This window comes from Cephus cinctus, unplaced genomic scaffold, assembly GCF_000341935.2.
Source record: "Cephus cinctus unplaced genomic scaffold, Ccin1 Ccin1_scaffold0478, whole genome shotgun sequence".
Lineage (NCBI taxonomy): Eukaryota > Metazoa > Arthropoda > Insecta > Hymenoptera > Cephidae > Cephus > Cephus cinctus.
Genome location: NW_014333154.1, coordinates 58035 through 83014, shown reverse-complemented (window position 1 = coordinate 83014; position 24980 = coordinate 58035). Strand labels below are relative to the sequence as shown.

Sequence of the window (24980 nt, the reverse complement as noted above, 5' to 3'; positions counted from 1 at the left end):
GAGAGGGGAAGGGGGAAGGAAGACCGGCAAAACGCGGCTTCCAAGAGAACGGCTCTCGAAAGACTGACCTCTGCACCAATAATACATTCTTTGTATACCGCTGAGTACCCCCTCCAACCCGCTCGAGTACTCCCTGGCATAAGTGATGCCCCCCTACGACAGGTTTGTCAATAACAACTCGTACAGGGTTCGTCAACGATCCTCTCGAGTGACGATGCAGGCTGATCGGTGCACGGCAATTGTTCGCATTTCAAGATATCGTTGACGCACCCTGTAATGCTCCTAACGCGTACGTTTCATTTTATACAGCAGGGCTCTATGTGCGTCTCTCTCGCACGCATACGGATTAATACACTTTTTCTACTACCTATAACTATACTACCTTTAACTTACAATTATACTACCTATAAATGTTTTGAAAAACTCACAAAAATGGTGTCTAGACCCTGTACCTGCTACGCACTAATATTGAATTTAAAAGAAAACTATGAAGGTACAAACGATGGAACACAGCCTCGTCTATGGACCATTATGAGTTTCTGTGCTACGAGATCTTTAAAAATTTCAACGGGAAAGCCGTAGATCCAACCGTTTGCGAGTTACATCCCGCCGAAGGTGAAGTTTCGCGTATTTTCAGAATCCAAGAACGGGGATTCCTTGTACGTGGCCCTATCTTTGACTTTTGACATTGTTCTTATATAATTAATAAATTGGGAGTACTCACCGGAGCTGGAGCAGTGAATCCGAGAAGGCGGAGAACCGTATCCAGAGGACACTCGGGTGGGCACTTCACTAGGTCACAGCACTACACCTCCGGAACAGGCACGAGAAATCCACAGAATTTCCTGGATATCGCGAGAGAATCGCGAGAGCTACGCGAGCGAGAACTTTCTACATCGTAGCGAAACACTCTTCCATCTTCCTCGAGTCGTCCCTTTAAACCAACTTGAGAGCGATTCTTAGCGAATCGGTACGTAACACTTTTGGGGATCCTCCACGGCCACTTCCCCAAGGCATCGGGCGACAGCTGGGCATCACTTCCTCAACTCGTAACAGGGGGTTCCTTCCCTGCCCTTAACCGTTTCAAAAACTCGTGCATTAACGCAGAAACTCAGAATTGTCCATAGAAGAGGCTGGGACACATCGAATTGCGATAGGGCCACTTTCAGAAAATCCCTTTACTTTTTTGAATTTGTAGTCTATTTTTGATATTTCATATTCTCAAGCAAAAATGTAGAGAGCGAACAGCAGACGGTACTTATCGACCGAACTAGGGTTTAAGTACTTCTACCGAACTAAGTACTTCCATACTTATCGGCCGTCGCTGGCAGGAAGTCGAAAATCGGAAGACCGCAGCGCTACGGCAAACGTAGGGTAGTCAGTAGTAGTCTTCCAGAGCGTTCCATGGCGTCCGTAGTAGATAGTATACCTCTGTATCTGAAACAAAAGAAATAAAGCTTACGTGTGTGAAACTTACCTGTGTGCAATACATTCCTAATGATTAGATAAAATATAAACGACTTGTGTACGCGTCCGCTACACCCAGGAGGTGCTGCCCTGTTATCGGCGAAAATTAGAACTAATGCAAATTCTTTAATATGATTTAATCCATTGAAGTTTCGAAAATGCGATTTTCAAGTTACATCGGGAATCATTTTATTTTAGAAGGTAGAATTGCTGAAGGAAAAGCGAAGTCAACATACGGATAATATGGCAGAGATGGAATGGAAATTATTGTAGAGAAAATGGAGCATAGTTGAAAAGGGGTGTCATAGCTTAAGGGAAGTGGAGTAGGAGAAGGATGAAGTTAGAATGGTAAGTAGTAGGTTAAATTATAGTGACAAAATTATAAATTTAAAGAATAACCCCGTCAGATATGAGCCAAAATATTTTAATTCAATTTCAACACTTTCCATTACAATAAACATATCACGGACGCAAACGAATAATTCATTTAAACAAACATTTAATTGGAAAACATTCCATTACGTACAAAACACTCTCAGTTACCACAAAAACTTTGAATAAAATCCTATGAATCACACAGCCATTGGTTCCATGAAAATAAAAGTAATTATAATTTATTTCTTAAAATAAGACAATGAAATGCACTTGTAATTGCACAATGTATACTATGGGATCGGACACGTGGGAAAGTACGTCACAGCGCGCGCGACTGCGTGCAGCCGATAACTTCTTGCGTACTCAAAAGCGCAATCTCTCCGTCGCCAGATTCCAGGGTCAAGTATTTCTGTCAGTTGCGTTCCCACGTTCTTCGACGATCGCAATGCCAAAGATTGTCTCCAGCGCATAAAAGTAACAAAGAGTCGCTGATAACGCGGTACAACTTCGTTTGATTCGTGCCGAGTGAATTATTATGACAATCACTGAGAAAACGGAACTAAGGCGCCAGCGTTACGACAATGAAAACGCGGATCCTGAAATTCGGCCTGAACGTAAATGTGAGAAAAATTTAAGTGGAGCAAAACGGAAACATTGTCGAGGATCCAACGATGCGAGAGTACTCGACGGAGGCTGGAAAGGAATCTTTCGTGAGACGTCAATTGAGAAATTGAAACACGTTGCGGAACCCATTGGCTTACTTCTTGCTCTGATGCTCTACACCTGCATTGGCGGCATGGTAAGAAGTCTTCGTAAAGGATAATCTCCCATTGTAATTCAATTGAAGAAATTGATCGGTCTGCATAGTTCGATAGGCAAAATGCGCAACGCCCATCGTCCCGACGCCGGCCAGCATCGACGCTGCCTATTTTAAGTAATTCCTATTTTCGGGGAAGCCTTTCGGGGCGCGCAATTGTTTATTCGCGTTCCTTCCTCCTCTGTCCCCTTTCTTTCACTGCCCGTTCGCTATCGTCTTCCATATGCGTCTTGCACGCACGTTACGCCACGCTTTCAACTTTTCGCACATCATTCACACTAATGTGTCTCCTCGTTACAACTTGGTTTCATTTCAATCGAAGCATGATAAACTTTCCACGTCATAAATCATCGCATCACACGTAATCGCAAAACCTGACTTTTTTTAATCATATAATCGACTCGCACCATTCGTATACGCAGAAAAGAAAAATAGCGAGAGCGAATGTCTGAAAATTGTGTGTCATGATTTTTCTCGACTCGATTGGACTCGGCAACGCGAGAGCCATACCGAATTCCTCTCGCACGATAGCGTAAACATACAGGGTAGGGTTATTCATGGCAAACGCACCGGCTGAAGCCTGGCCCGACGCGATTGAACGATGATATTCTGTTAATCGAGGTAGTATGGCCCTTACGTTAAACTAATTAAAGAATCACGAAATTCACGATCTTAGCAATATTATGACGTAATTTTTATTTCTTTAATGATGGCATCCTGCTCTGATTCATGAAATCCTCCGTTCACTGCCAGTTTCTACTAGGTGCGTGCGCCGTGAACGACCCCATATATATGTGTATATATATATATATATATATATATATATATATATATATATACATATTTTTGACGTAGTTCCCTATATTAACGAGAGTATGGAATAAAAAAAAGCGTCGTTTTCCATAGATTCTTTCCCCGCTGGTCAAATTGATTGCACGCGAGATAAGAAAGAATAAAGAGTCGTCCATCTAATACGGTAAACACGTTCGCTCCCGCTTTTATTAGCTAAATACTGTTGGCTACAAGAACAAACTACCGACTCCGAGCCTTATTAACTACTTTTGGACATGCTTCATTATTCTTATTTATACGTGTACCAATATGCGGCTACCTCTGTTGTTGTTGGTTGTTGTTGTTGTTGTTGTCGTGCAGGTATTTCGAGAACTCGAACTTCCGGCTGAAATATCAAGGATGACTCGCTTGCGCGAAGCTCTTTGCAGTCAGAGAAAACATCTTGTGAGGACGATAACCAATAACGCTAACGCGTCGAATCTGGACAGTCTGGTAAGTTGATTGAGGTCTCTGCGAACGATCGAGAACGATCGAGAACGATCGAGAACGATCGAGAACGATCGAGAACGAGTAAGCTGGGACGTTAACCAGCACGAACGACAGATGTCTTTCGGGTCGGCGGCAAAGTGTCTATAGGTATATTAGGGGGCGGTGTTCCAGGTGAACGTCAAGCTGCGCGCTTACGAGTTGGCCGTTCAGGAAGCGACCGAGGCTGGACTGGCTGTAGGTCTTGCGGGAGAAATTGAAGAAATATTAAAGAACCGAAGCGTCGGCGATCCTAACGAGCGCTGGGGGATCTCGCACTCGATTTTCTTTGCCAGCACCGTTCTCACGACAATCGGCAAGTCTACCAACTTTCCGTTCTTACGTTTCTCGCACCTCAGATTTCATGGACTGGTTGGATGCAGCGGCCAACACACTTGCATCTCTGTCGCCTACGCGGCCGGCGACAACGGAGGTTAACAAAATCCGAGAACAATGACATTACGGCTAATTCTTCAAAGATTCACACAAATTTTCTCGCTTGCCATTCCTTTTATTCTTTATACTAACTTTTTTCTCAATTTGCATGCGCCTCGATCGCAGGATATGGAAATGTCGTTCCCATTACTCATTGGGGCAAACTTTTTTGCATCCTTTTCGCCCTGGTCGGTATACCCTTGACGTTGACGGTGATCGCCGGTTGGGGAAGACTACTCGCCGAAGCCGTTTCCGCGATTGCTGCAGAAATTACGCCCAATTTACCCACGTCAATTGCGTCCTGCATGCCGACGAACATGGCTGGAAGACGCTCGCTCGGTAAATATTCGACTTGAAAATTACATCGTCCTTATCATTATTATTATTATTATTATACTTCGAATCAATCGTATTGCAGATTTCTGTTATCGACAAATCAAATTCAACACGCCACTACTGCTACTACTACTACCCTACCCTGATTCGTTTACGAGTCGTGTACCAAAGTACAGTCGTCCCCACTCTCGTTGCAGGTGCGTTCGCCGCAGTCGTGTCCCTGTTTCTCTATCTGGCCTGCGGTGCTGCTATGTTTATGCTTTTCGAAAAGGACTGGGACTTCTTCGACAGCTTTTACTTTTGCTTCATTACTATGACCACCATTGGTTTCGGCGATCTGGTGCCTAGTGAGTACATCCGACAAACTTTTCGTCTTTCGTTAAGCGGATATTCCGTGACTGAAGGCGCGCGACAATCGTGTGCGCGCACAATCGCTAACCTGACAATCTGTAATCCCCGTTCCTGTTCCCTAATGATCTGCCAGACGCGAACTACGAGACACGCGATAGGCATTCGCAAATAATCGGAGAGCAGTCACCCGTTGTGCCAAATATTCGTTGCATTAATGCAAATTAGAAAAAAATTGAATGTCGGTTCTCTCGCTTTTCAGAGAAACCGGAATACGCTCTATTGTGTACACTCTACTTCCTATTGGGTCTTGCCTTGACAAGTACCATAATCGAGCTTGTCAGAAGACAGTACGCTCAATCATGGAGAAGACTTCAAGCACTGAGTGGCCCACTAGCCGAAACTCTCAAGAGAATAGGCGAACACGCGGGCGGCGACATGTCAGCTTTACACTCCGATCTCAGGCAATTCCATTGAGCACACGCGTTAACTTAACCTAACCTAACCTAACCTAACCTAGTCTACCATAATATACCTATAACAATATAGCGTGTAACGTAGTACAGATATATTGTACGTTGCATATTTTTTAAACTCCATTACGTTTCAGGAGGGTCCTCACGATTGTTTCAATGCCACGACTCAAACGTTCCGGCGTCATGGGTATTGACGACTCAAAGAATCGTGAGTGGGAAGAAGCTGTCGAAGCGGTCCTACGAGAAATCACGACCGTATCGCCACCGACACTTAAAAAGCCTCTTATGCAAATAGTCATTTACGAATCTAGTGTTTGATCGTCAATGTATTGGGTTGACAACAGAAAGTATTGCGGATTTGTTCGTTTCCTTCTTATTTAAAATCCGCAATCATTTAGTTGCCAACCGAATATCTTCGGAATCGGCAATGCCATTCGTTACCGTACCCTGCCGCTAATCCATAAACCTTACAACTATTCAAATACACCTGCTGTGGCACGACAGAACGATCTGCCCTTGCGACTGACCATAACGAGAATGCAGGCGAATACACGGAACGGAGCGGGTGATCATTTTGACCGTGATACTGACAATAATTCATAATACGTAAGTACATTGTCGCAACGATAGTAGCAGTTTAATGGAAGGAAGCAGCCGATGCACGTTGCCACATTTTTCCTTTGTTACACGGATCCTGACCATTCGCTCGCAGAATTGAATTTCAATTTACCGTTACAATTCACATAAGAACCACGCATATAACCATATAATGCGCATTTCTATCAAACTACACTGTTACACCAATGTACAAGAGAACGCGAAAGGTACGTGGCAGAGCTTCGATTTCAATCTTTAAAATTTAACTTAAGGCTTATTATCGTATTTATTTTTAAAAGAAAATCTACAAATCAAAAACATCAAATGTCAACTCAACGTAATTGCCAAAATATAATCGACCAAGATATACCTTGTATATGTGTGACAATGATTACTAATGTTCTTGATAATTCAATCTCTGAGATTTCGAAGCAACGAACAGACGAGAAGACTTCGACCATTTCTTATGTCGTCGAAAATAAAAGACAACGTATTTATTCGTTACGAGCTCGTAAAGGCGTAGCGGGCTTGTGGGGGGACGAAACTGGCGTGGTACGTTTCGAAATTTGAATATTTTCCTTGCCCTTGACGACCACACAACGTTTCTCCTCGGACTTGAACTTATCGATTAACTTTTGCTGATGCTCGGCGAGATTGGTTTTAGCTTCCAAGTCCTAAAAAAGATTGAAAGAAAAGAGATATAAAAAATTTGTCACGGTTAATGAGGGAATCTAGGACGACAATAAAAAAAAAACGAACCTTCTCCAATCGATGGATCTTCTCCTTCAGCTGAGAGATGTGCTTAATTTTCTGATTGTGATTGTGATGTCCAAGTATTTCCGTGTACTTCTCCATGAGCTCCTTGTGATCGTTGTTAAGACGCTGCCAGCTATCGGTGAGTTTCTTAACTTCCCTGCGACAATTGGAACAAACGTAAGAAAAAAAAAGTGCAAACTCGACTCTTTACCACCCTGTAATATTCAGTAGGTACATAGAGATAACGTCATACAGTTCTGCCATTTCACGTCGAGCTCTCTCTTCTTCCAGCTGTCCAAGATTTTCCGTCACGCCATGCGCATTGTCCAACTGCTGCTCCAACCTTTGTTTCGCGAGCTGCAATTTTGAAATCTCAATCTCCCGCACGTCATGCTGCTCTTCGAGTTTCAAGAGAGCTTCTCGAGCTTCGGACATCTTTCCAGCCATTTCGTCCAGCTGTTGTCGTAGCTTCAAGGGAAACAGAAATCATAGCATTGTTTTTCTAAAGATTGTTAACACAATATCTAAGGCAACGACAACCGTCACCAGAAGAGACGTACCTCGTTGCTTCGAACGACTTCCTTGGCACAATCGTCCTGCAATCTAGACATTTCATTGGCGGCTACCAGCTTCAAGCTCTCGATCTTCGCCCCGAAAAGAGACTTGAGCGTTTCGAATTCAGCCACGCTGCCGGCTTCCAATTGATCAATCAGTTCCCTCTTGGCATCCAACTGAACGATAAGATCGTGCATTTGCTCGTGCACCAGCTTGGAACTGTTCCTCATGGCGCTCAAAAGATCACGATGCTCATAGATACAGGCTTCTCCGCATTCCAATTCACGTTGAAGACGCTCAACTTCGGCATCGCTCTGTGCCAGACGTCGACTCAAGGCAGCGACCGACGCCTGATTTTCAGCCATTATCACGTCGAATCTAAATAGCGTGCGAAAAAAAAAAGACCGAAACAACGTTAGGAATGATAATTGATAAGCAATACAATGCAGTCGAGAACAAGGTACAGACCGTCGTCTTCTGCCGACCATTTCAGCAGCCTCAGTGCGGATTTGATCTTTTAAAATTCTAAGCTCCTCCTTTCGTTCGGCCAATTCAGCCTCAGCGCGATCGAGCTCGGCCTGCAAACTCTGACTGAAACTCTCCTACAGGATAATACAAAACTAATCGCATAAGAGAATTTAACGAGCATCCGTAAATTTTAATTAACTGATTCAGTTGATCACCTGCGTTTCGGCAGAGGCCTTCAGTTCTTCGAGTGTCGCTGATAATTTCTCATTCTCCGCGTCCCTGTGAATGAGCTTCGCCTCCAATGACACTCGCTCGGCTTCCATGCGAGCGACGCATGCCTCGTATCTTTCGGTGGACAGACGCATTTCTTCCTCGAGAGCAGATCTAGCATCTCTCACCATTATATTTGCCCGCTCTTCGAGGTCCGCCAATTCCTTGTCCTTTGTAATCTTATACTGTTCAAAGTCGGCAAATGCTCTCTCCTTTCTGTCTTCCGATTCTTTCAAATCTTCAAAAAGCGTGGCCTCACGCATTTCGGCCTGCACTTTTAGATTTCTCAATTTCTCAATCATTTCTTCCTTCTCCTTGCTTCCATTCAGCTCCGTCTTTAAACGTGCTACCTCTTTCGACATGACTTCGAGACGTTCGTGCAGCCCCTTCTCAATAAGCCGCCGCTCTTCGATCTCGTGTTCCTTCATTTCCAATGTTTTCGTCAACTCTGCGCGGATTGCCTGCAACTCCGACTTGTGTCTTTGATCCTGAGCGTGCAATACGTCTTGCTGCAATTTTGCCTGTTTTAAGAAACAAACCGATGAAAATTGTTAATTTAGTAGCAAGCCCCTTAAACGTAAATCAGATACCATTGCCTCGATGTGGTTCTTGTACTGCGCTTCCGCTTCGACCTGCTTCTTGCGCAAGTCTTCCACTTCCATTTCGATTGTTCGTATTTCATCGTTTAGTTCTTCGATATGTTTCTCATTTTCATGTATCGTCTTGTCCTTGTTTAGACACTCGACTTTAAGATCAGCCAATTCGTTTCTAGAGTCATACTTTGCGCGTGAATCCTTGGTAACAACTGCGCTTTTCGTTCTACTCTTTGGGCAACTCGTATTGCCTGGTCTCGCTACCAGAATACGTTTTCTCGGAAGCTGAGGCTGTAATTAATGTATTGTGTAACGACGAGACACAGTATATCTACTTCATTGTCATGCTGCATACACAAATTACACGATGTGTGTCAATGTTCTGTCTAATCCGGAATCTAATTTTTTTTAGTCGTACAACTGACACGTGGGTTACGCCTAAAGTGTAGAAAGGTTTTCTTACCGTTCGAAAAGTGGCAACAGAACCGACTCCAGCAGCCCCCTTGCTGGAAACGGAGAGATTGCATTCGGCACCGCTGCTCGATGCACTTTTGGTGTCCTGAAATCTTTCCGATTTCTCAATTACAAACCCTTTGATTTTGTTAGCGAACTTCGGATCATACGCTCCTGGCGGAGGTGCCTCGCCTGCAAAATAGATGGATAGCGTTTATGAGAAACATTGAATATCAACTGCATAATTCGTGCAGATTGAAACGCGTAGTTAATCGCTTTAACGAACGTTACGGATACCCATGCGTCCTGCCGTGAAACAGATTTCGTTGTAACACGGTAGCCGTGCGTACACGTTATGTATGTATATACAATAGGTAAGAGCAGCAAGGGTGGGGAGGGGGCACTGAGAAACCGACGAACTTTGAGCGGGATACCCTCCACGCGGCACCCTATCTCTGATGCAAAAGGCGGCCAGCAGCAGCTGCGCTCTTTTTCTTTGAAATTGCATGATCTGTGACTGGGACGGTTCCCATGAATTGTAGTAGCGCCGAGGGTGCACAATGGGGGTAATTCCTGGCACATGTCGGACGAATGGCTGTGTGCTTAACGTACGGATAAAACCGCGACAATCTCTTGCTCGTGGTGAATAAAGTATACATATATGTATATATATAGAATCGGTAACAAAGCAACACAAGTAATGTTTCCAATCATGTTTGCTCCAAATTTTGCTCCTATATTAATACAGCCAATGACAATCCCAATACGGAGTCATTCTGACACGAGCCCAAATGAATAATCACCCATAAATATGTATGTAAATAATAAACTTACTGCTTTGCTCGTTAAAGCGCTGAATTCTCGCCTTTGAAAAAGACATTTTTCGTGACACGATGACACAGTGTTGTGATGATAGAACTGCGAAATATCGGATCTACGCGCAATTCCCTGTCTTCCCGGAGCAATAAAAACACGAAACGTTATTAAACTAGTTAACTAAGGATATAAAACGACTTGAAGGAGCACTGCAACGGGGCGAGCAATGCGCTTTCAAGTGTCCACACTCGAGAGACATTTATACGTCCTCCTCTCGCCGACTCGCAACGTTGAATACGAGGGAAAATTATTCGACTTTGCGCGTACAGCTGTTTACCGGTAGCGCCAGTTATATAGAGAAGGGGGCTACTGGTTTTTCGTAAGGGCAGCTTAAAGCAACGGTTACACCATAACACAATACAATTAGAACCAATGGCTGCTAACCCGCTGAGTTCTCAGCCAATCGAAATCACTCAGCTTACCATTTGAATTCCGTTTCAACGGCACACACCGCCATACAGCGCAGGCTCGTGTCAAGTCGACGTTCGCGCAGGGGCGTCGACATCGGTCAAATTACCGGCACGACCGCGACAATCGACGGAGCATACGAGCATACTCCGAGATTCGCGATTTATGAATGAAACCATCTATACTTTCACAGTAGACATTTTAAGCCCGGACACTGCTGTTAGTACACGATAGAGTGTCGATGGACTGATATTTGGAAATTCACAAATTAGAGATATCGCCAATTAACAAAATCTTCATCTTGTAAACGAACTCGAAATCACAAACGGCCTTGGAAGGGTGATGCGTTTCAAGTCAATAGCAAGATTACCAAACAAAAGGCATTTTTTAACTCGTTTTCAGGAATAATTTTGGGTATGCGCCGATGGTCCGACAGGCCGCGATTATAAATGAGCATTGATGAGCATCCTTTGGATGTCAGTTTATATCCCCCATTGAAGCGGATGGCTGCCACGTCGAAACGTTAAAATCTGAGAACCACTGAGAACCAAATCGTTTAAGAGTCGCCATCAGTCGCCACCATCCCGTGGCCAACCGCGCTTGCTAGTGTTCCCGATTGCTGTGGGTTTCCTGTACGCGTTTCCTACGCTACGTGTTCTCTCGTGTCCTTGCTTCATTTCGCCTGATTACGCCTACTTAACGCTTGCCAAGCTGGCAATCTTGCCGCATCTTACAAAATGAAGTATACATTTCTATTTACAATTCTCGCTACCCTCCTATCGTTCCTGGGCCATGTCAGCTGCCAATATAGAACAAAAAATGTAAGGTTTTTACCGTCAGCCAATTATTATTCCTACTCCGTGCGCAAGATACAATCTAAAAACAATGTTCCAAATTATTTTTTAGACACAAGCCTCCTCCTTAACTGAGAGGGTTCAACAATTGACTGAAATGGCAGTTAAGAGACCTGTATTGAAGTTTAATGGCGCAAAGTTTAAAGAGTTTGTGAAGACAACACCAAGAAATTACTCCGTCATAGTTATGTTCACCGCAATGGCACCACAAAGACAATGTCAGATATGCAGGTCAATTCTCTTTTTTATCTCTACAGAATTATCTTTAAACGAACTACTTATCAATCTTTAAATATAATAGGCATGCCAATGACGAATTTACAATTGTAGCAAATTCATTTCGCTACTCACAGTCGTATTCAAATAAATTATTCTTTGCTGTGGTGGACTTTGACGAAGGCTCCGATGTTTTTCAACTGGTAAAACCACACTCCTGATCTATGCATATCAGTATATTTTGTACTATTCTCTGTCCAATTTTTGACTTTCCTTTTCAATTCGCATAGATGAGATTAAATACGGCACCAGTCTATATGCATTTCCCATCGAAAGGAAAACCTAAACCAGCAGACACCATGGACATCCAACGCGTAGGGTTTGCTGCTGAAGCCATTGCCAAATGGATTTCGGAAAGAACTGACATACAAGTGAGCTCGAAATGTACCAATGTACTTTGACATAGAGTTCTATAGACATTCTATGCAGTAAAAAATAAAATGTGAATTATATTGAGCAGATCAGAGTATTCAGGCCACCAAATTATTCTGGAACCGTGGCAGTTGTGATGCTGTTGGTTCTGATTGGAGGGTTCCTGTATCTAAGGCGTAACAATTTAGACTTTATTTACAATAAGACTATTTGGGGTCTTGGTGCTTTGGTAAGTCGATTCAGGTATGTACATTTCTAATAGCATCGCCATTCAATAACGCCGCTTACGATGTTTATACAGTTTTTTACTCTGACAATGATATCGGGACAAATGTGGAATCATATAAGAGGACCGCCGTTTATTCATAAATCACCAAATGGAAACTTGGCTTACATTCACGGTTCCTCTCAGGGTCAGTTTGTTTTGGAAACTTACATAGTGATGGTGCTCAGTATCCTTTGATCTGCGAACGACCCAAATGTCACTGGCAAACGAATTTATTAATTAATCCGTAAGTGCCTTAACGACGATGAAACAGACGGTGCGGTAGTACTGGGAATGATTCTAATTACCGAAGCAGCGGCGCGTAAGGGTGATGTCAAAAAGCGGCGCATCTTTGCAGTTATAGGCCTTGGTATAGTTGCAGTTTTTTTCAGTTTACTTCTCTCGATCTTCAGGAACAAAGCCCAGGGATATCCTTATAGGTAATCATAGTCGTTTTAATCACAATTTTAAATGCAAACGATCTTTCGACTTTGCGTATTATCAACGTGTCGTGTGTTGTTACAGTTTGCTGTTCAAGTAATTGAAACGGTGGATGATCCCGGAATATAAACGGTCAAGGAGTATATAATGAGATATACCATTTAATCCGATTATGTAACAATTGTCATATCTTATATATATGACAATGGCAATCTCTGTTTCTTACTATGTTGTGTGGGAGCGATAAACGGTACACTTGAAAGTATAAAGAATCAATCATCTAAAAATAAAATTGAAATAAAATATGAAAATGTGAAACAAGCAGCAAATAACTTTTGTCCCTCTCATACGAGTCTAATTGCAAGACATTTAGAGGACCAGTGGTATCAGGGCCTTTCGATTCTTGGGATAATTTTTGAAAGTTTTCTGATACCATCTATGACTTGTTAACGCGCACTCGCACTGATTTATCAAAACCCACCAGAACACGTAGTGATAACTCCGACTCTTCCAGAGGATTACGTCCAGGCTGACGTACATGAGAATTTCAGTGAATTGTAGCGGCGCGGATATATACTCAAAAAGTTCTCCGTGTGGAACTTTGTAGCCTTTGGTTACTACTACTCCTTTTTCGTTCTTGCGCAAAGCCACGAGTATATAATTCGATCGAAGCTGCTTGTAGCAGGACCAGAGAAAAACAAATGCCGAGCCATAGTCCAGTAGTGTCAGTTGCGTTAATTTCGTGACATCTTGCGACCCTACGGCGACCGGAAAGGCGGGACAGAAAAGAAAGAAAATTAAAATAAAACAGTATAACGTACTCGAGTTATAAAGTTATATTATGGAATACAACTGACCTCTGACGAAGCCCTCAGACTCTCCGATGATGCAGGTTATAGCGCCGACGTAGTGAATAAATCCTGCCGCATAATGTATCAGATTCATCTTGCCGTCACTGAAGATGCTAACAAAATAGCTTTCGTAAAATCGCTTCGAGCATTGTATAGTTAAGAGCGCACCGGCTAGAAGAGTATTTGCCGCTGGCACTAAGAGAAGATCCAATTACATTCGGCATACTTATTGTATTGTGGCCGATTATTCTTATTAATGAGATAATGTACCTAGTGGCTTTCTCGATTTATCGAAGAATCTATCGAGCGTCTGATAAATGATTTCCGGGGGGATGCCATTGTAGAAATACCTGTAGACGATCAATGCCAAAACGATAGTCGAGACAGGCGCGGAAAATGCATAAAAGTGTGCAAACCATCTGAAAAAGGCGCGATTTACTTAGAGCTATATCGTGGATAAAACAGGAGATTGACAGGGACGAGTAAAAACAAAATATCTTACCTCTTTGGCACTTCGACTCTGGCGACTACTGGTTGCTCGAGTTTTACGGAACTTTTCCCATAACGATACGTTCGAGTGAGTAAAATAGGCAAGTGGGGCTCGATCAGATGTATAAGAATCCCAACACCGGCTACAAAGACGCTGTTCGCTAGGAACACCAGTTGAATCGGATTAAGATCCATCGTTTATAAGAAAACAAAAAGCGATCACGGGACTTTCTGTTTGCTCTTCCTGTTGATCACAGTCCAACACAAATTCATCAGGTCCTACCAAATCTCTTCCTTTAGAAAGTTCTTCGAACTGCTGGTCTGTAGCACACAAATCGGTACAGTGCGCCACTTAACGTTAGTCTCAGAAACACAAATATATACACGGGAGCCACAATGCGGAATTTACACGTTTACAGCGGCCTCTAGATTATCGGCCATAATCCCTGCGTAACACAACCAACGAAAGTATAGAATGCTATTGGACTCTTGACAAGGCTCGTGATTACCAAATTTAACATATTTGTATAGTCCTTCCTCGAGTAAAATATATTTTGAAGGGATCTTTTTGGCATGACTTTCGGTATAAAAAAAAAAAAGAATATATAAGAGTCCCCTAAACTTCTCATTTTACTAGTGAATTGACTATAAAGAGAATTACCGAATGAAAGAAGCTGAATCTCTGTTGTCTCTGCTCCGTTTGGCGCGAGCCAACACGAGAACGGAAATATATTATATACGGCAAAAACGAGAAAAAAAGAAATCAGGGATGCACACAGCAGGGAGTCGTTACGAAAGAAAAATGCGAGGGACACTGAAACCGGATAGCTTAGAAAAATTATTACACGTTTAATCAATTGTCTTTGATAAACTGTCACCCTCTGGCGACGAGCTTCGTCTACGGTTATAGATAACGAACGTGTGGCCTATCCGGTCATTATGGGTACGGTTACTTACAATAGCTACCATTCCACCAAAGTCGAATAAGTAATAAAATGCATGGAATATATATATATATATATATATATATATATATATATATATATAGTATACCCGTTTACTCGCGCATGGTTTTATACAATACATACGTATAGTACTTTATGTCTCAACTAGAGTTCAATGCAAACGTAGAGCCAGTGGCGGGTGGAGGTGAGTGCCGTCGGCTACATTAGTGTTGTCAAGCGAGGTGCTTCATTATTTCAATGTATTCGAATACATTTTTTCTAAGCGGACCTGACTTCTATTCGAAAAATCAGAGAGTCATCTTGTAGAAAATCGTCAAGATCACGCACAGCTACGAATTCGGTATATCCAAAGCTCCTTTTATTTAACTCAGAGGTGGGCTTCCTGAAGGCTTCGAGTTCGGGTTTGGACGCAGCGGTCTCACGAATATTTCTTTCGGAATCACTTGCATGCACCAGGACGAACGAGATGAGACCGTTGAACGGCCAATCGAGGGCGTCATCATTTTTCGAGTGCATCAGGTGTACCAGCAAAGAGAGAAAGTGTGGATTTTTCGAAGAAATATTTATCCGCGCGCAAATTTTATATCCATTCGGGGATGTATAAAATCCTGGACTGTAGAACATCTTCAAGGGATCCGATCTCATCGTTTCGAGTTTGTCTGCGAACGACGCAAGACGCCATATGTAAAGGCCATTGCAATGTTTCAAATTCATCTCCTCGTTATTAAAGCGAATAGAGGTTTGCATGGTAGTCAGCTGATTTCGCTGATTAGACAGCATAATATTCAATTCCCGATTCTGTTGCTCCAACACGACGATCCTTTCGTAAAGGCTCCTGAAATTACGATATTTCTAGTAGGTTTCAGGTTGAAACATCATCGCTCAATATACAATTTTAACGAACGCACTTGAGTAATTGCTGCCACTCTGTCAATAGCGGCGACGAATTTCCATCTTTCGCAACGGACGTTGACGCGTTTTTCGGGGGTGCCTCCCAGAACTTTGACTCGAGATCACGCGCATTGGATTCGACCAAAGACGTGAGCCGCGGCAAAGCACTTCCCAACAGCTGAACAAACATGAAAGGAGAAGCGAGAGATGATATAACATGGATCGGCGTCCTGCGTATTCATCGAACATACAGAACAGATGACATACCGTTAGATGCGACACTATTGACTTTTCTAGGTGCGAGCTGCGCGCCTCTTCTGATTGAAAATCTTCGAGACAGCCCGCTTTCTTAAAAGGACACTCAAAGTTTCTTCTATGTGGACATTGGCTGACGTGCGCTTCCAGGTCCATTCGAGACAGTTCAAGCGCGCATCCGAACTCCTGATAAGGACAGTGCGTACGCTGTTGAGAAATTTCTCGACTTGTATAGAGGTCCCTGAAGAGATCGCTCTCTGGTTTCAAAGGCTTGCTGTCGACGGGACAACTGGCGCCTTCTTTCCTATTTTCGAGCGTAATTCAGATATGCAAAGTGGATAATGTTGTGTGTAAAATGATGCGCGACAAAAGCTTTCCTTACCGAAGCCATGTGTTGATACATTCTGAGCAGAATTTATGACCACAAGATGTTAAAACAGGCTCGCGAAGCCACGTAAGGCAAATAGGACATTCGAACCTCGATTCCAAATGCAATCCATCAGAATCGCCACACTGCACTCAAACGATATAGAATGTTAAAAAAAAGAAAAATAATTTCAGCCCGTATCTCCGAGCTTTAAAATAATGATCCAGTCGCCTAACTTACAATTCCGCTTTCCTCAGCGATTTTAATACCATCCTCCGAGTGTGGAGCTTTTGCCATTATCTATCAATATTATTGTGTCAATCTTCGAACAGCTTGCATCAGTATGACTCTGGCAATATCAAACAAAAGCAAGATTCATGGATTAGTTTATGTTCAATGTATTATCATGTAAAATCCTATAAAACTACTTACCCAAGCTATCAAGGAATGATAAAGACTGATCACAGTCACCCAAAGAACAATGACTTATCTGTAAAATGATTAAGCAAGAGATACCTAACGTCTCGATAGAATGTGCTCTATCAAGCACAATATAAACTTAAGCTCCAAATCAGGATGCAATAGGCCATATTAAGCACGGTAAAGACACCGTGAGTAGTGAAACAAGATCAGTGATCATCCTTTGCCGATTACTTTCAAATTCCAAATTCTGAAATGGCTAAAAATCATTTGATATTAAATAAAGTACATGACAATTAATATGAGATGCATCATGCAAGTTATATTGTCTGTACAAATAATACACAACAATGAAAAAACACTAGGTAAGAACGATTTCACGATTTATTTGACTACTTTTACCTTAACTGTTAAAACGCAATACAATCCACAGTACGACTGAGAAGAAAGAAGTTAATCAAGACACATATGGGCATATAGCTTATTAAATTCCTTTCAAGTGACTGGATAACGATCGAATGAAGGCGACCAGATCCAAGCCCATCGAAATGAAGAGATTGACAAGATTGGCGAGGTTAGAGAGGTTACCAGAGATGAGTAGGGAGATGCACAACACTACGGTTTCGGGCGATAACAGAATCATGGCGCTAAATCGTAGGGACGAGTCTGGAAGTAGGATATTGTGATCATCGCCTCCGTCGACAATGCAAATTCCGTCGTAGCCGAGGTAAACGTGAACACGAACGCGTAGCTTGGCGAGCAGAGGTTCTTCGCCACTCACTCACCGCTGCTCATCGCGCAAACTCCTATGGCACGCTGTTCCATTTTTTAATATTATAAATAATATGCAGACGGATAAAGAAGGCATAAAATGATGAGCATATAAAAATGAACCAATTATTTTCTATGGAGAGATGAAACAAATAATGTATCTGGTTAGGGATTTCCCTTGGGTCTCACGGCTCAGGGGTTAAGTCGACAACGATACGGTGTTGGATCACGGAGGGACAGTTGCTCCGTTATGGAGAGGCAGTGTCTCACGGAAATGGGCGGGGAGGGGCCCATTTCACAAGAATGTTTGTTTATCTCTTTTTCCATTTTTCCATATCCTTTTTCCTTTTATAAGGAACAAGCAAGCCTTGAGCAAGCTCAGCGGATGAGGCGGAAGGGCAACCCCCGACACCATAGTCTATACGTGTAGCTACCCTAACAGGGTGACTACCCTTATATGAATACTCGAATGAATATGCTCGATCAGACCAAAGGAATAGAACAAGCAAGACAATCATAATGGAAAGTCAGAGGGAACAGAGTGAAACGAGAAGACAGAAGGGAAGATAGAAATAAAGATATTAAAAAGTAGAAAAGTAAGGAATAGGGGTATCAAAGTAAAGAATTAAATATAAAGAAATAAGGAAGTGAACGTAATTTATTTTCGATATTCTACAATTTCAATTCAATTTTTATCTACTCCATATATTCTGCGAGATTTTGATTTAGCCTCAATTTTATATTTTGTATAAATTTTGAAAGTAAATCAAGATCTTGTCACAATCTTGTCCAGTGCGGCTTCACAACATGCAATCACAAACTAATAGAACTCGCGGTATCGTAGTATGTTGCGAAATGTATATTAAATCTAAACAAATTTAAGCATTTTCCAAAGAAACGGAAAAATCAGATAGGCTCCGCGATATTGCTACTGCTGCTGCTACTGCTGCTGAGAGAGCACATAGAAATAATTTCTGATGCGTTATTTCCAGGTGCCGACGTGTTTTCGATCTATAAAAACAAAAAAAATACTCGTATTGGCTCGTAGAAAGTTTCACATCACGACGTTTAATAAATGACTTACCCGAGTTCCTTTACGGATCTTTACGAAAAATGCGATAGACGCCGCTATAGCGATTGCAACAGCCATAGCGCCCATCGCTATGCCCATTCCAGCTGCGACGCTTAGGTTTTCTATAAGGTAAGTAATTCTTGAGCCTCAATTTACTCGAGGGTGACAAACAAAAAGTCAAGATATGTGCTTTTAAACTTACCATTGTTTTCTATATAGACGATAATCGTGTCAAAAGCTTCCAGGTTTGTCGTCTGGGCTTCCAGTATGGCGGCGCAGATCCAATTACCGAAATGTCTCGGTTTAATTTGTGCTATGGTTAGTCCACACTCCCCTATGCTCGTATTACTACCACTAAACCAATATTTATCGCCATTCTCGAGAATTAGAGGTCTGGGGATACCAATAATTTTGTCATGTATTTTCTTAAATATTCTCACGAAGCGTTTCTCTGCGTTACCTTTCCTCTGTAATCTCGTGGCTTACGTGGATCCCGATATTTTCTGGGGAATAGAATCTGCAGTATTGAAGGGCAACTCTATTCGGTACCGTTTGACATTGCAAACTTACGGAGTCACCAATTTTCTCGATTTTCACGAATTTCGTTGTTGCCGCAAGAGGTGTTTCTAAAAATGAATCAATCTTGGATTTTACACTCTCCTCAATTTTATGAATTTATTGACGAACGGACGAATGGACACGACGCTTCGAATCCTTCAGATAAACAAAAACCTGCTATTCTGACGACTATAGTCGATGTCAACTCCAGATCAGGCACCTCTGGTCCCATGTGACACGTCCACGTGCCATTGTGTTCCTTCTTAGCCGCGGATATCATCATGCCGCATCTTCCATTGTGCAAGCCAATCCCTGTATACCTGTCAAGGGTCGTCACCTCTCTTAAGCATCACGCTATTTAATGCCACTTCACTTTTTTTCTTCTTTATATTCTGTTACCAATAATTTGATGACGCTGCTCTCTCGATGTTAGCATCCATTTCCGGTAAAGGAGTGAAGATAGAACCATCGGGCCCTTGAAATCGACAGTAACTCAAAGCCATTGAAGCTCTGCAATCTAGTAAGAGACTCTTAGAGACCATTGTCACGACAGGACTAACTGAGGATGTCACTGCTATAGGGAAAAAGTCGAAGAAATGAATTTTTAGGAATATTTTGTTCGCTCAGTGCGTTTTGCTTTGATAGTGTAATACCGTGAGAATGTAAATCGTTAGTTCTCCTACTGTTGAGGACATGGATATACGCTCCGAAGGGTGACTGGTGCGGGAATCCTACGAGACAGTGCCAAAGGCTTGCGTCGCTTTCGTTTGGATTTTCGATAGACAGGCCGCATTCGCCGGAAGCAAGTCCACCGCCATAATATCCGTATTTTCCTTTGCGCAGACCCTCGCTTAGACGCAGAGAGCTCTGTTAAAAAATAAAGTCAAGTCAACGTCCTCACCGAGTAATAAAACGCGTCTAATTTTTTTGGCAGATCTTTTTTATGTAGTCACCTCGCTGCTATTAACCTTGGCGAATCTACAGAGTTCCAATTTTTCGTCGTAGTGTACGACGTTGCAATAAAGATGCAGTAACTTTCCATCGGCGGACTGCCTGTAGCCGGATATGAGATTTTCACCTGTCATCAATCAAGAAGTCTCTGCTGTAACAGCCAAGATACCAATCTACAAGCCCGAGAACGTTATGCAACTCACGGACGACATTGACTTTGGTTGTTTTGACGACTTCCTCGATCTGTCCAGGAATCCCAGTCTTCGCCATCCATTTACCATATTCGGCCAGTGTCGGTCTGGCCATTTCAATCTTGCACTCATTGCCAACGTCTACGTAGAGCTCATCGTGGGGACGCTGAACCTAAACAGGAGGTCGATTAGTCGCTTCGGAAGAGGAAAATCACTGTCAGACTGTCAGACTGTCAGACTGTCAGACTACCATGCAGTACGAGACGTTCTCAGATAAGACGAGACTGTACGCCAGACCACTGAGAATCGAAACTTCGGTAACGGTATCGACGAACTTATCTGAAATTGACAGTAAGCTATTACTGTCAGCTTAAAGACCGAGACAAGTTATTATAATATCGAATGACAATATAGAGTTAAAATGTCACCAAGAACATTAACTGTGACAGCATCGACGATCGTTCGGTCTTGACTTTTGGCCGTGAGCCTCCACCGTCCGCCATCCTTCTTGGAGATATTCTTTACTAGCCCTCCACACTCTCCATTCTCGGACCAATGCATTATTCTCAAAGAATCGTCCTCGCTTATTGACTCGTCCGACATACTCCTAAGATTGTAACTTTGAAGAGCCGGCGTCTTCAAGTAGCAGGAGTCTTCTTTCTGATCGAAGACTTTCGTCAAGCGAAGTTGCATATCCTCGCCTTCTCGTATAGTCAGACTTGTCGGCAGAATCCTTCTTGTACCCAGATCTGCGGGCCCAAATATTCGCAGGGTCGTTTCGAACCTTTCCACCAATTAATGGAAATCCTGTGGTCAATCTTCTCTTTTGTGTGAGACTGCACTTACCAGCTCTCAAGGCAGCTAAATTAAACACGATGCGCGTAGCGAATAGGATTATGAACTTTTTATTCAGCAACATTTCTTACTTCGACACAGTGAATCTTAACGCGAAGCTCTCTGATTGGGATCAATTCTTCTGTGCGTTTGCCAGCTAATTAACTCGGTAAATATACTATTGTGAAATCTTATCTTAATCTTTATTAAGAATTATCGAGATATATTACTGTAAGTAATCGTCTGCCGAAGGTGCTCTTCATTTGAAAGTATTCGATGAAAATTAAGTAACGATGATCGTCTGTCATACGCTGAATACACCGATACCCAGCAATACGGAGGAGAGTGCCATAATCGATGCTAAAAATTAAAAACCATTTTCGTAATTGCAACTCCCTTCTCCCGTCTACATACTAGCACTACTACCACCGCCACTACTACATATCCGTCGCCTTTAATGCTTCTGACCTACCTTCGGAGGCACTAGTGTTGCCTGTATCTGCTGCCTCTCGAGGTTCGAGGACAAAGGTGTCGTATAATTCGGAGATGCCGGATTCTAGCTTACCCGCGCAAATCCAAGTACCGTAATCATCGTCGTCGAGGGCTCTTATCGACAGCACGCACACACCAAGATTGAGATTTGCGGATAAACTTGAAAGCAGAGACATACGTCAAAATATGATGATAAAATTGTCAAGGAGTAGCAACGATCGGTTCGCGACTGACCTTATCTGTCGACGAGGAATCGACATACATATATCACTGGCCATTATCGAATGAGGGGTGAATCGGTGAATGTATAATATATTACCTGTATTTGGTAGTGCTTGCCGCATAAGCCGCATTAATGCCAATGCCGTCCGGTTTAACGAAGCGACAGTACGATAAAGCATTAAGGTCATTCTGTACGGCACATGCAACCGTCACGTTATGATCCCCATACTCGGTAGAGATTGCCACTAAGTAGTTGGCTGAAAGTCATTGCAAAAATAAGACGTTGCAGAGCGCACCAGCACGAGACGCTTCGCACTTACCTGTCACTTGGGCTGTAATGGAAACACTGAGGTCCATCAGTTGATTGGATATGCCCATGTTGCAAGTCCACTCGCCAGAATCCTCGTAGGAAACTCCCCGAAATGTAATCGCACAGGAACCAACCGAGAGGCCATCTCCCGAGTAGCTCCATAAATTGTTTTCGACCTCCTCACCGGGAATCGCAGCGTAGTACGATCCATTGGGATGCTTGAACCAACAATAAAGCAAACTTGAGTCGGCATTGCAACTCAGAGTCAAGTTGCCTTTGTTGACAGCATAGGCCGTATATGACTCCGATATCGAAGTGGCTCTCGAATCTAAGAGACATACATATAATAATATCCTGTTAGATGGTTTAAATTTTATTTTTTCGCGGAAGACAAGAATTCGCATATCCTATCAGTACAACTCACCTCGTCTTAAGAATTCAGATACGCTTATGTATCCTGCACGTAAATCGGATGCATTGCCGACGAGACATTTCCATGTGCCGTAATCGTCACTATTTGGAGTGACAATTGTCAAACCGCAGGAGTATTGGTCATCCTGGTAACCACGATACTCGCCATTTCCGACACCAGAAGTGACTGCTATGCCAGTACCATTCGGAGATACGAATCTGCAGATCTACGAATATAATAATTATCTGCAGATAGGTATAGCTAATCTTTCTCCTTTCTCCGTCTCAATTCTTCCCTAACGATGGTAATTACCTCAACGATCAAGTCATCTGTTTTACAGTATATGTCAATCGCAGTACTGTCGACGCTATTGCTCGAAGACATAGTCTGAATGTATTGGCGCTCTAACAAAACAGAGAGAATGTGAGGGGAAAGTGGCTTATCGGTAGCAACGTACGGTTTAGCCGAAGGGAAGAAATTATGTATAAACCAAAAAAAAAGAAAACCTTTAACTTCTATGTTGATGTCTTGACTGATTTCGTCAATGCTTCCGGATACACCTGCAGTTGCCACCCAGGTCCCGATATGTTGGCTAGTGGGAAAATTCAGCTCCAGGGTACATTGACCGCTGGTGATACCCGAGGACGAGCCCTGCAGAAATTACGGTTTCAAGTATTCAATTAAGTTCATGAGTTATAATTTATAAGAGTTTGGTATAAATACTTGTGGATTCAAGAGCACGCAGTAACTAGCATTTTCGTGGCCAAAAGTTCCGTGATAACTTTGCCCAACGATTAATTCAGCAGTAGTCGGAGCGACGGTCAATGCAGACGATTCTAGAAAAATGCATCGTCGGTACTCGTGGCCCATTGAGACATCGAAACTAGTAAAAAAATTCTGCAGGATCCTGCCTTTATATTTACCCAGGACTACGAGATGGACTTTGTTGTAATAGAAATGAGTGCTGTTGGTGGAAGCGATCAATTTCCAATATCCGGAATGGGAAGCTCCGTCCACCGCTTCTATCGCCACGCCGCACCAAGCTATTCAAAGAAATATTCTTTTTTTTTTTCTCCAGGAGGAGGTTCAGGGTATTTGATTAGAGCAGTTAAGTAAGATCTTACAGGAGGAACTTCGGCTCCATTGGTTGATGTTGCCACTCGCACTGGTGCCTTCCGCGATTATAATCTCAGCCTGCTCGGGCGGTGTTACATAACAGTACAGAACCATGTCCGGAACATCTGGCAAGTAGAGATAAGCAGCGTTGCCTTCGTATATCATCAGTGAGCTGGTGGGCCAAATGGTTGTTCTACCTGTGGCAGTAACGATAAATTTCATGAGCTATTCTAAAATGTATACACCTTGTTTGCATGTAAGTAATCTCTCCACTAAATAGTCCACTCAGTTTCGTTTATCATTTCTTCTATATATTATAGAAAGAATTAGGGTCTCCTCCTGGATGTCACAGGTACATCCAGAAAGTAGGAACAATTAACATTCAAAATGAAGAAAAAATACTAACTTCGAACGCGGAGAGTATAATTTGCTTGTGTAATACTTCTATTGCCTTCGAGGATGCTAAGCATGTAAGCACCGCTGTCGGCGAAGACCGTCAGGTCTATGGTCACACCGCAAATCGAGTCGCCTTCCCCAGAGAAGGAATACCTGCCGTTGATGGTCTCTATGAGACTCGTGTTAGGCAGTAGTTCATACACATCACCAGTGGGTACAGTTATGTTGCATTCCTGGATCTTACTGCTCGTCGCAGACAAACGAAAAGCTTTAGATTCCCCAACATCTACCTCCAGAATCGTCTGAGAGTCGAGACCTGACGAATAACGAATAAATTATTAGAAATTCTTGATGATTTGCAATTTCGAATATTCAGATTTTTCTATTACCAGGCAAAAGTGTGAAAGCACCGACCAGGAATGCAATACGCCACATTCTCTCGACGATATCAGTTTGACTGATCAAAAGTTAAGAGTTTCTCCGCGAAGCTGATTTCGATAATCATCTCTACTTGACAATTTGTTCACCATCGTGTTAGGTAAGTTGTATATGTCATCTGACATTATCTTCAAGTGTTCGTTCGATGATCCTCGGACTTTATTGGTTTTAACGTACGTCGCGGAGGGAAGTTATCGCTCTCTATCAATCTATAACTTTAGAAA

The 24980-nt window shown here is 42.7% G+C and overlaps 7 protein-coding genes across 16 annotated transcripts; 2 read left to right on the top strand and 5 right to left on the bottom strand.

Annotated features, from left to right (window-relative positions):
- The first annotated feature begins 1982 nt into the window (after positions 1-1982).
- On the top strand, positions 1983-6544 carry LOC107268151 (TWiK family of potassium channels protein 7). 6 transcript variants are annotated; one of them, XM_025085451.1, is made up of 7 exons: positions 1991-2641; positions 3812-3943; positions 4097-4292; positions 4538-4750; positions 4945-5094; positions 5358-5559; positions 5706-6544. In XM_025085451.1, exons 1-7 carry the CDS (start codon positions 2378-2380, stop codon positions 5887-5889), a joined length of 1341 nt encoding a protein of 446 aa, XP_024941219.1. In that variant the 5' UTR covers positions 1991-2377; the 3' UTR covers positions 5890-6544. The 6 variants fall into 6 exon arrangements, with proteins under 6 accessions (XP_024941224.1, XP_024941222.1, XP_024941219.1 ...); XM_015740629.2 differs by having other exon boundaries at positions 1996-2641; positions 4112-4292; positions 5706-5889; XM_025085455.1 differs by having other exon boundaries at positions 2535-2641; positions 3566-3943; positions 5706-5889.
- Positions 6436-10454, bottom strand: LOC107268149 (hyaluronan mediated motility receptor). Its single transcript, XM_015740628.2, has 9 exons — positions 10098-10454; positions 9274-9455; positions 8808-9101; positions 8163-8738; positions 7948-8081; positions 7485-7857; positions 7178-7392; positions 6928-7081; positions 6436-6842 (listed from the first exon to the last, which is right to left on the bottom strand). The coding sequence occupies exons 1-9, from the start codon at positions 10141-10143 to the stop codon at positions 6663-6665; spliced, it is 2154 nt and encodes a 717-aa protein (XP_015596114.1). The 5' UTR covers positions 10144-10454; the 3' UTR covers positions 6436-6662.
- Positions 10455-11284: 830 nt separating this feature from the next.
- On the top strand, positions 11285-13066 carry LOC107268153 (tumor suppressor candidate 3). Its single transcript, XM_015740633.2, has 8 exons — positions 11285-11368; positions 11454-11632; positions 11703-11820; positions 11908-12048; positions 12138-12278; positions 12351-12501; positions 12589-12754; positions 12840-13066. The coding sequence occupies exons 1-8, from the start codon at positions 11285-11287 to the stop codon at positions 12853-12855; spliced, it is 996 nt and encodes a 331-aa protein (XP_015596119.1). The 3' UTR covers positions 12856-13066.
- On the bottom strand, positions 12901-15108 carry LOC107268154 (polyprenol reductase). The gene is made up of 4 exons (XM_015740634.2): positions 14109-15108; positions 13877-14025; positions 13613-13801; positions 12901-13513 (listed from the first exon to the last, which is right to left on the bottom strand). The coding sequence occupies exons 1-4, from the start codon at positions 14288-14290 to the stop codon at positions 13125-13127; spliced, it is 909 nt and encodes a 302-aa protein (XP_015596120.1). The 5' UTR covers positions 14291-15108; the 3' UTR covers positions 12901-13124.
- Positions 15109-15136: 28 nt separating this feature from the next.
- On the bottom strand, positions 15137-17804 carry LOC107268152 (TNF receptor-associated factor 6). Of its 2 annotated transcripts, none has more exons than XM_015740631.2 (7): positions 17396-17804; positions 17006-17252; positions 16814-16922; positions 16589-16719; positions 16219-16510; positions 15969-16129; positions 15137-15895 (listed from the first exon to the last, which is right to left on the bottom strand). In XM_015740631.2, exons 3-7 carry the CDS (start codon positions 16868-16870, stop codon positions 15319-15321), a joined length of 1218 nt encoding a protein of 405 aa, XP_015596117.1. In that variant the 5' UTR covers positions 16871-16922; positions 17006-17252; positions 17396-17804; the 3' UTR covers positions 15137-15318. The 2 variants fall into 2 exon arrangements, with proteins under 2 accessions (XP_015596117.1, XP_024941225.1); XM_025085457.1 differs by having other exon boundaries at positions 15142-15895; positions 17006-17243.
- A 634-nt stretch (positions 17805-18438) lies between these two features.
- Positions 18439-21983, bottom strand: LOC107268147. Of its 4 annotated transcripts, none has more exons than XM_015740625.2 (13): positions 21843-21983; positions 21383-21730; positions 20965-21285; positions 20787-20875; positions 20549-20708; positions 20348-20472; positions 20048-20261; positions 19794-19968; positions 19569-19714; positions 19297-19462; positions 19039-19229; positions 18849-18958; positions 18439-18775 (listed from the first exon to the last, which is right to left on the bottom strand). In XM_015740625.2, the coding sequence occupies exons 2-13, from the start codon at positions 21453-21455 to the stop codon at positions 18671-18673; spliced, it is 1875 nt and encodes a 624-aa protein (XP_015596111.2). In that variant the 5' UTR covers positions 21456-21730; positions 21843-21983; the 3' UTR covers positions 18439-18670. The 4 variants fall into 4 exon arrangements, 3 of the variants coding, with proteins under 3 accessions (XP_015596111.2, XP_024941216.1, XP_024941217.1); XM_025085448.1 differs by having other exon boundaries at positions 18604-18775; positions 19794-19965; XR_003059805.1 differs by having other exon boundaries at positions 18680-18775; positions 19039-19339; positions 19407-19462.
- A 99-nt stretch (positions 21984-22082) lies between these two features.
- Positions 22083-24849, bottom strand: LOC107268145. The gene is made up of 11 exons (XM_025085450.1): positions 24708-24849; positions 24329-24634; positions 23931-24119; positions 23730-23849; positions 23530-23642; positions 23313-23457; positions 23119-23210; positions 22819-23032; positions 22405-22722; positions 22182-22341; positions 22083-22101 (listed from the first exon to the last, which is right to left on the bottom strand). Exons 1-11 carry the CDS (start codon positions 24751-24753, stop codon positions 22098-22100), a joined length of 1707 nt encoding a protein of 568 aa, XP_024941218.1. The 5' UTR covers positions 24754-24849; the 3' UTR covers positions 22083-22097.
- Positions 24850-24980: the final 131 nt, after the last annotated feature.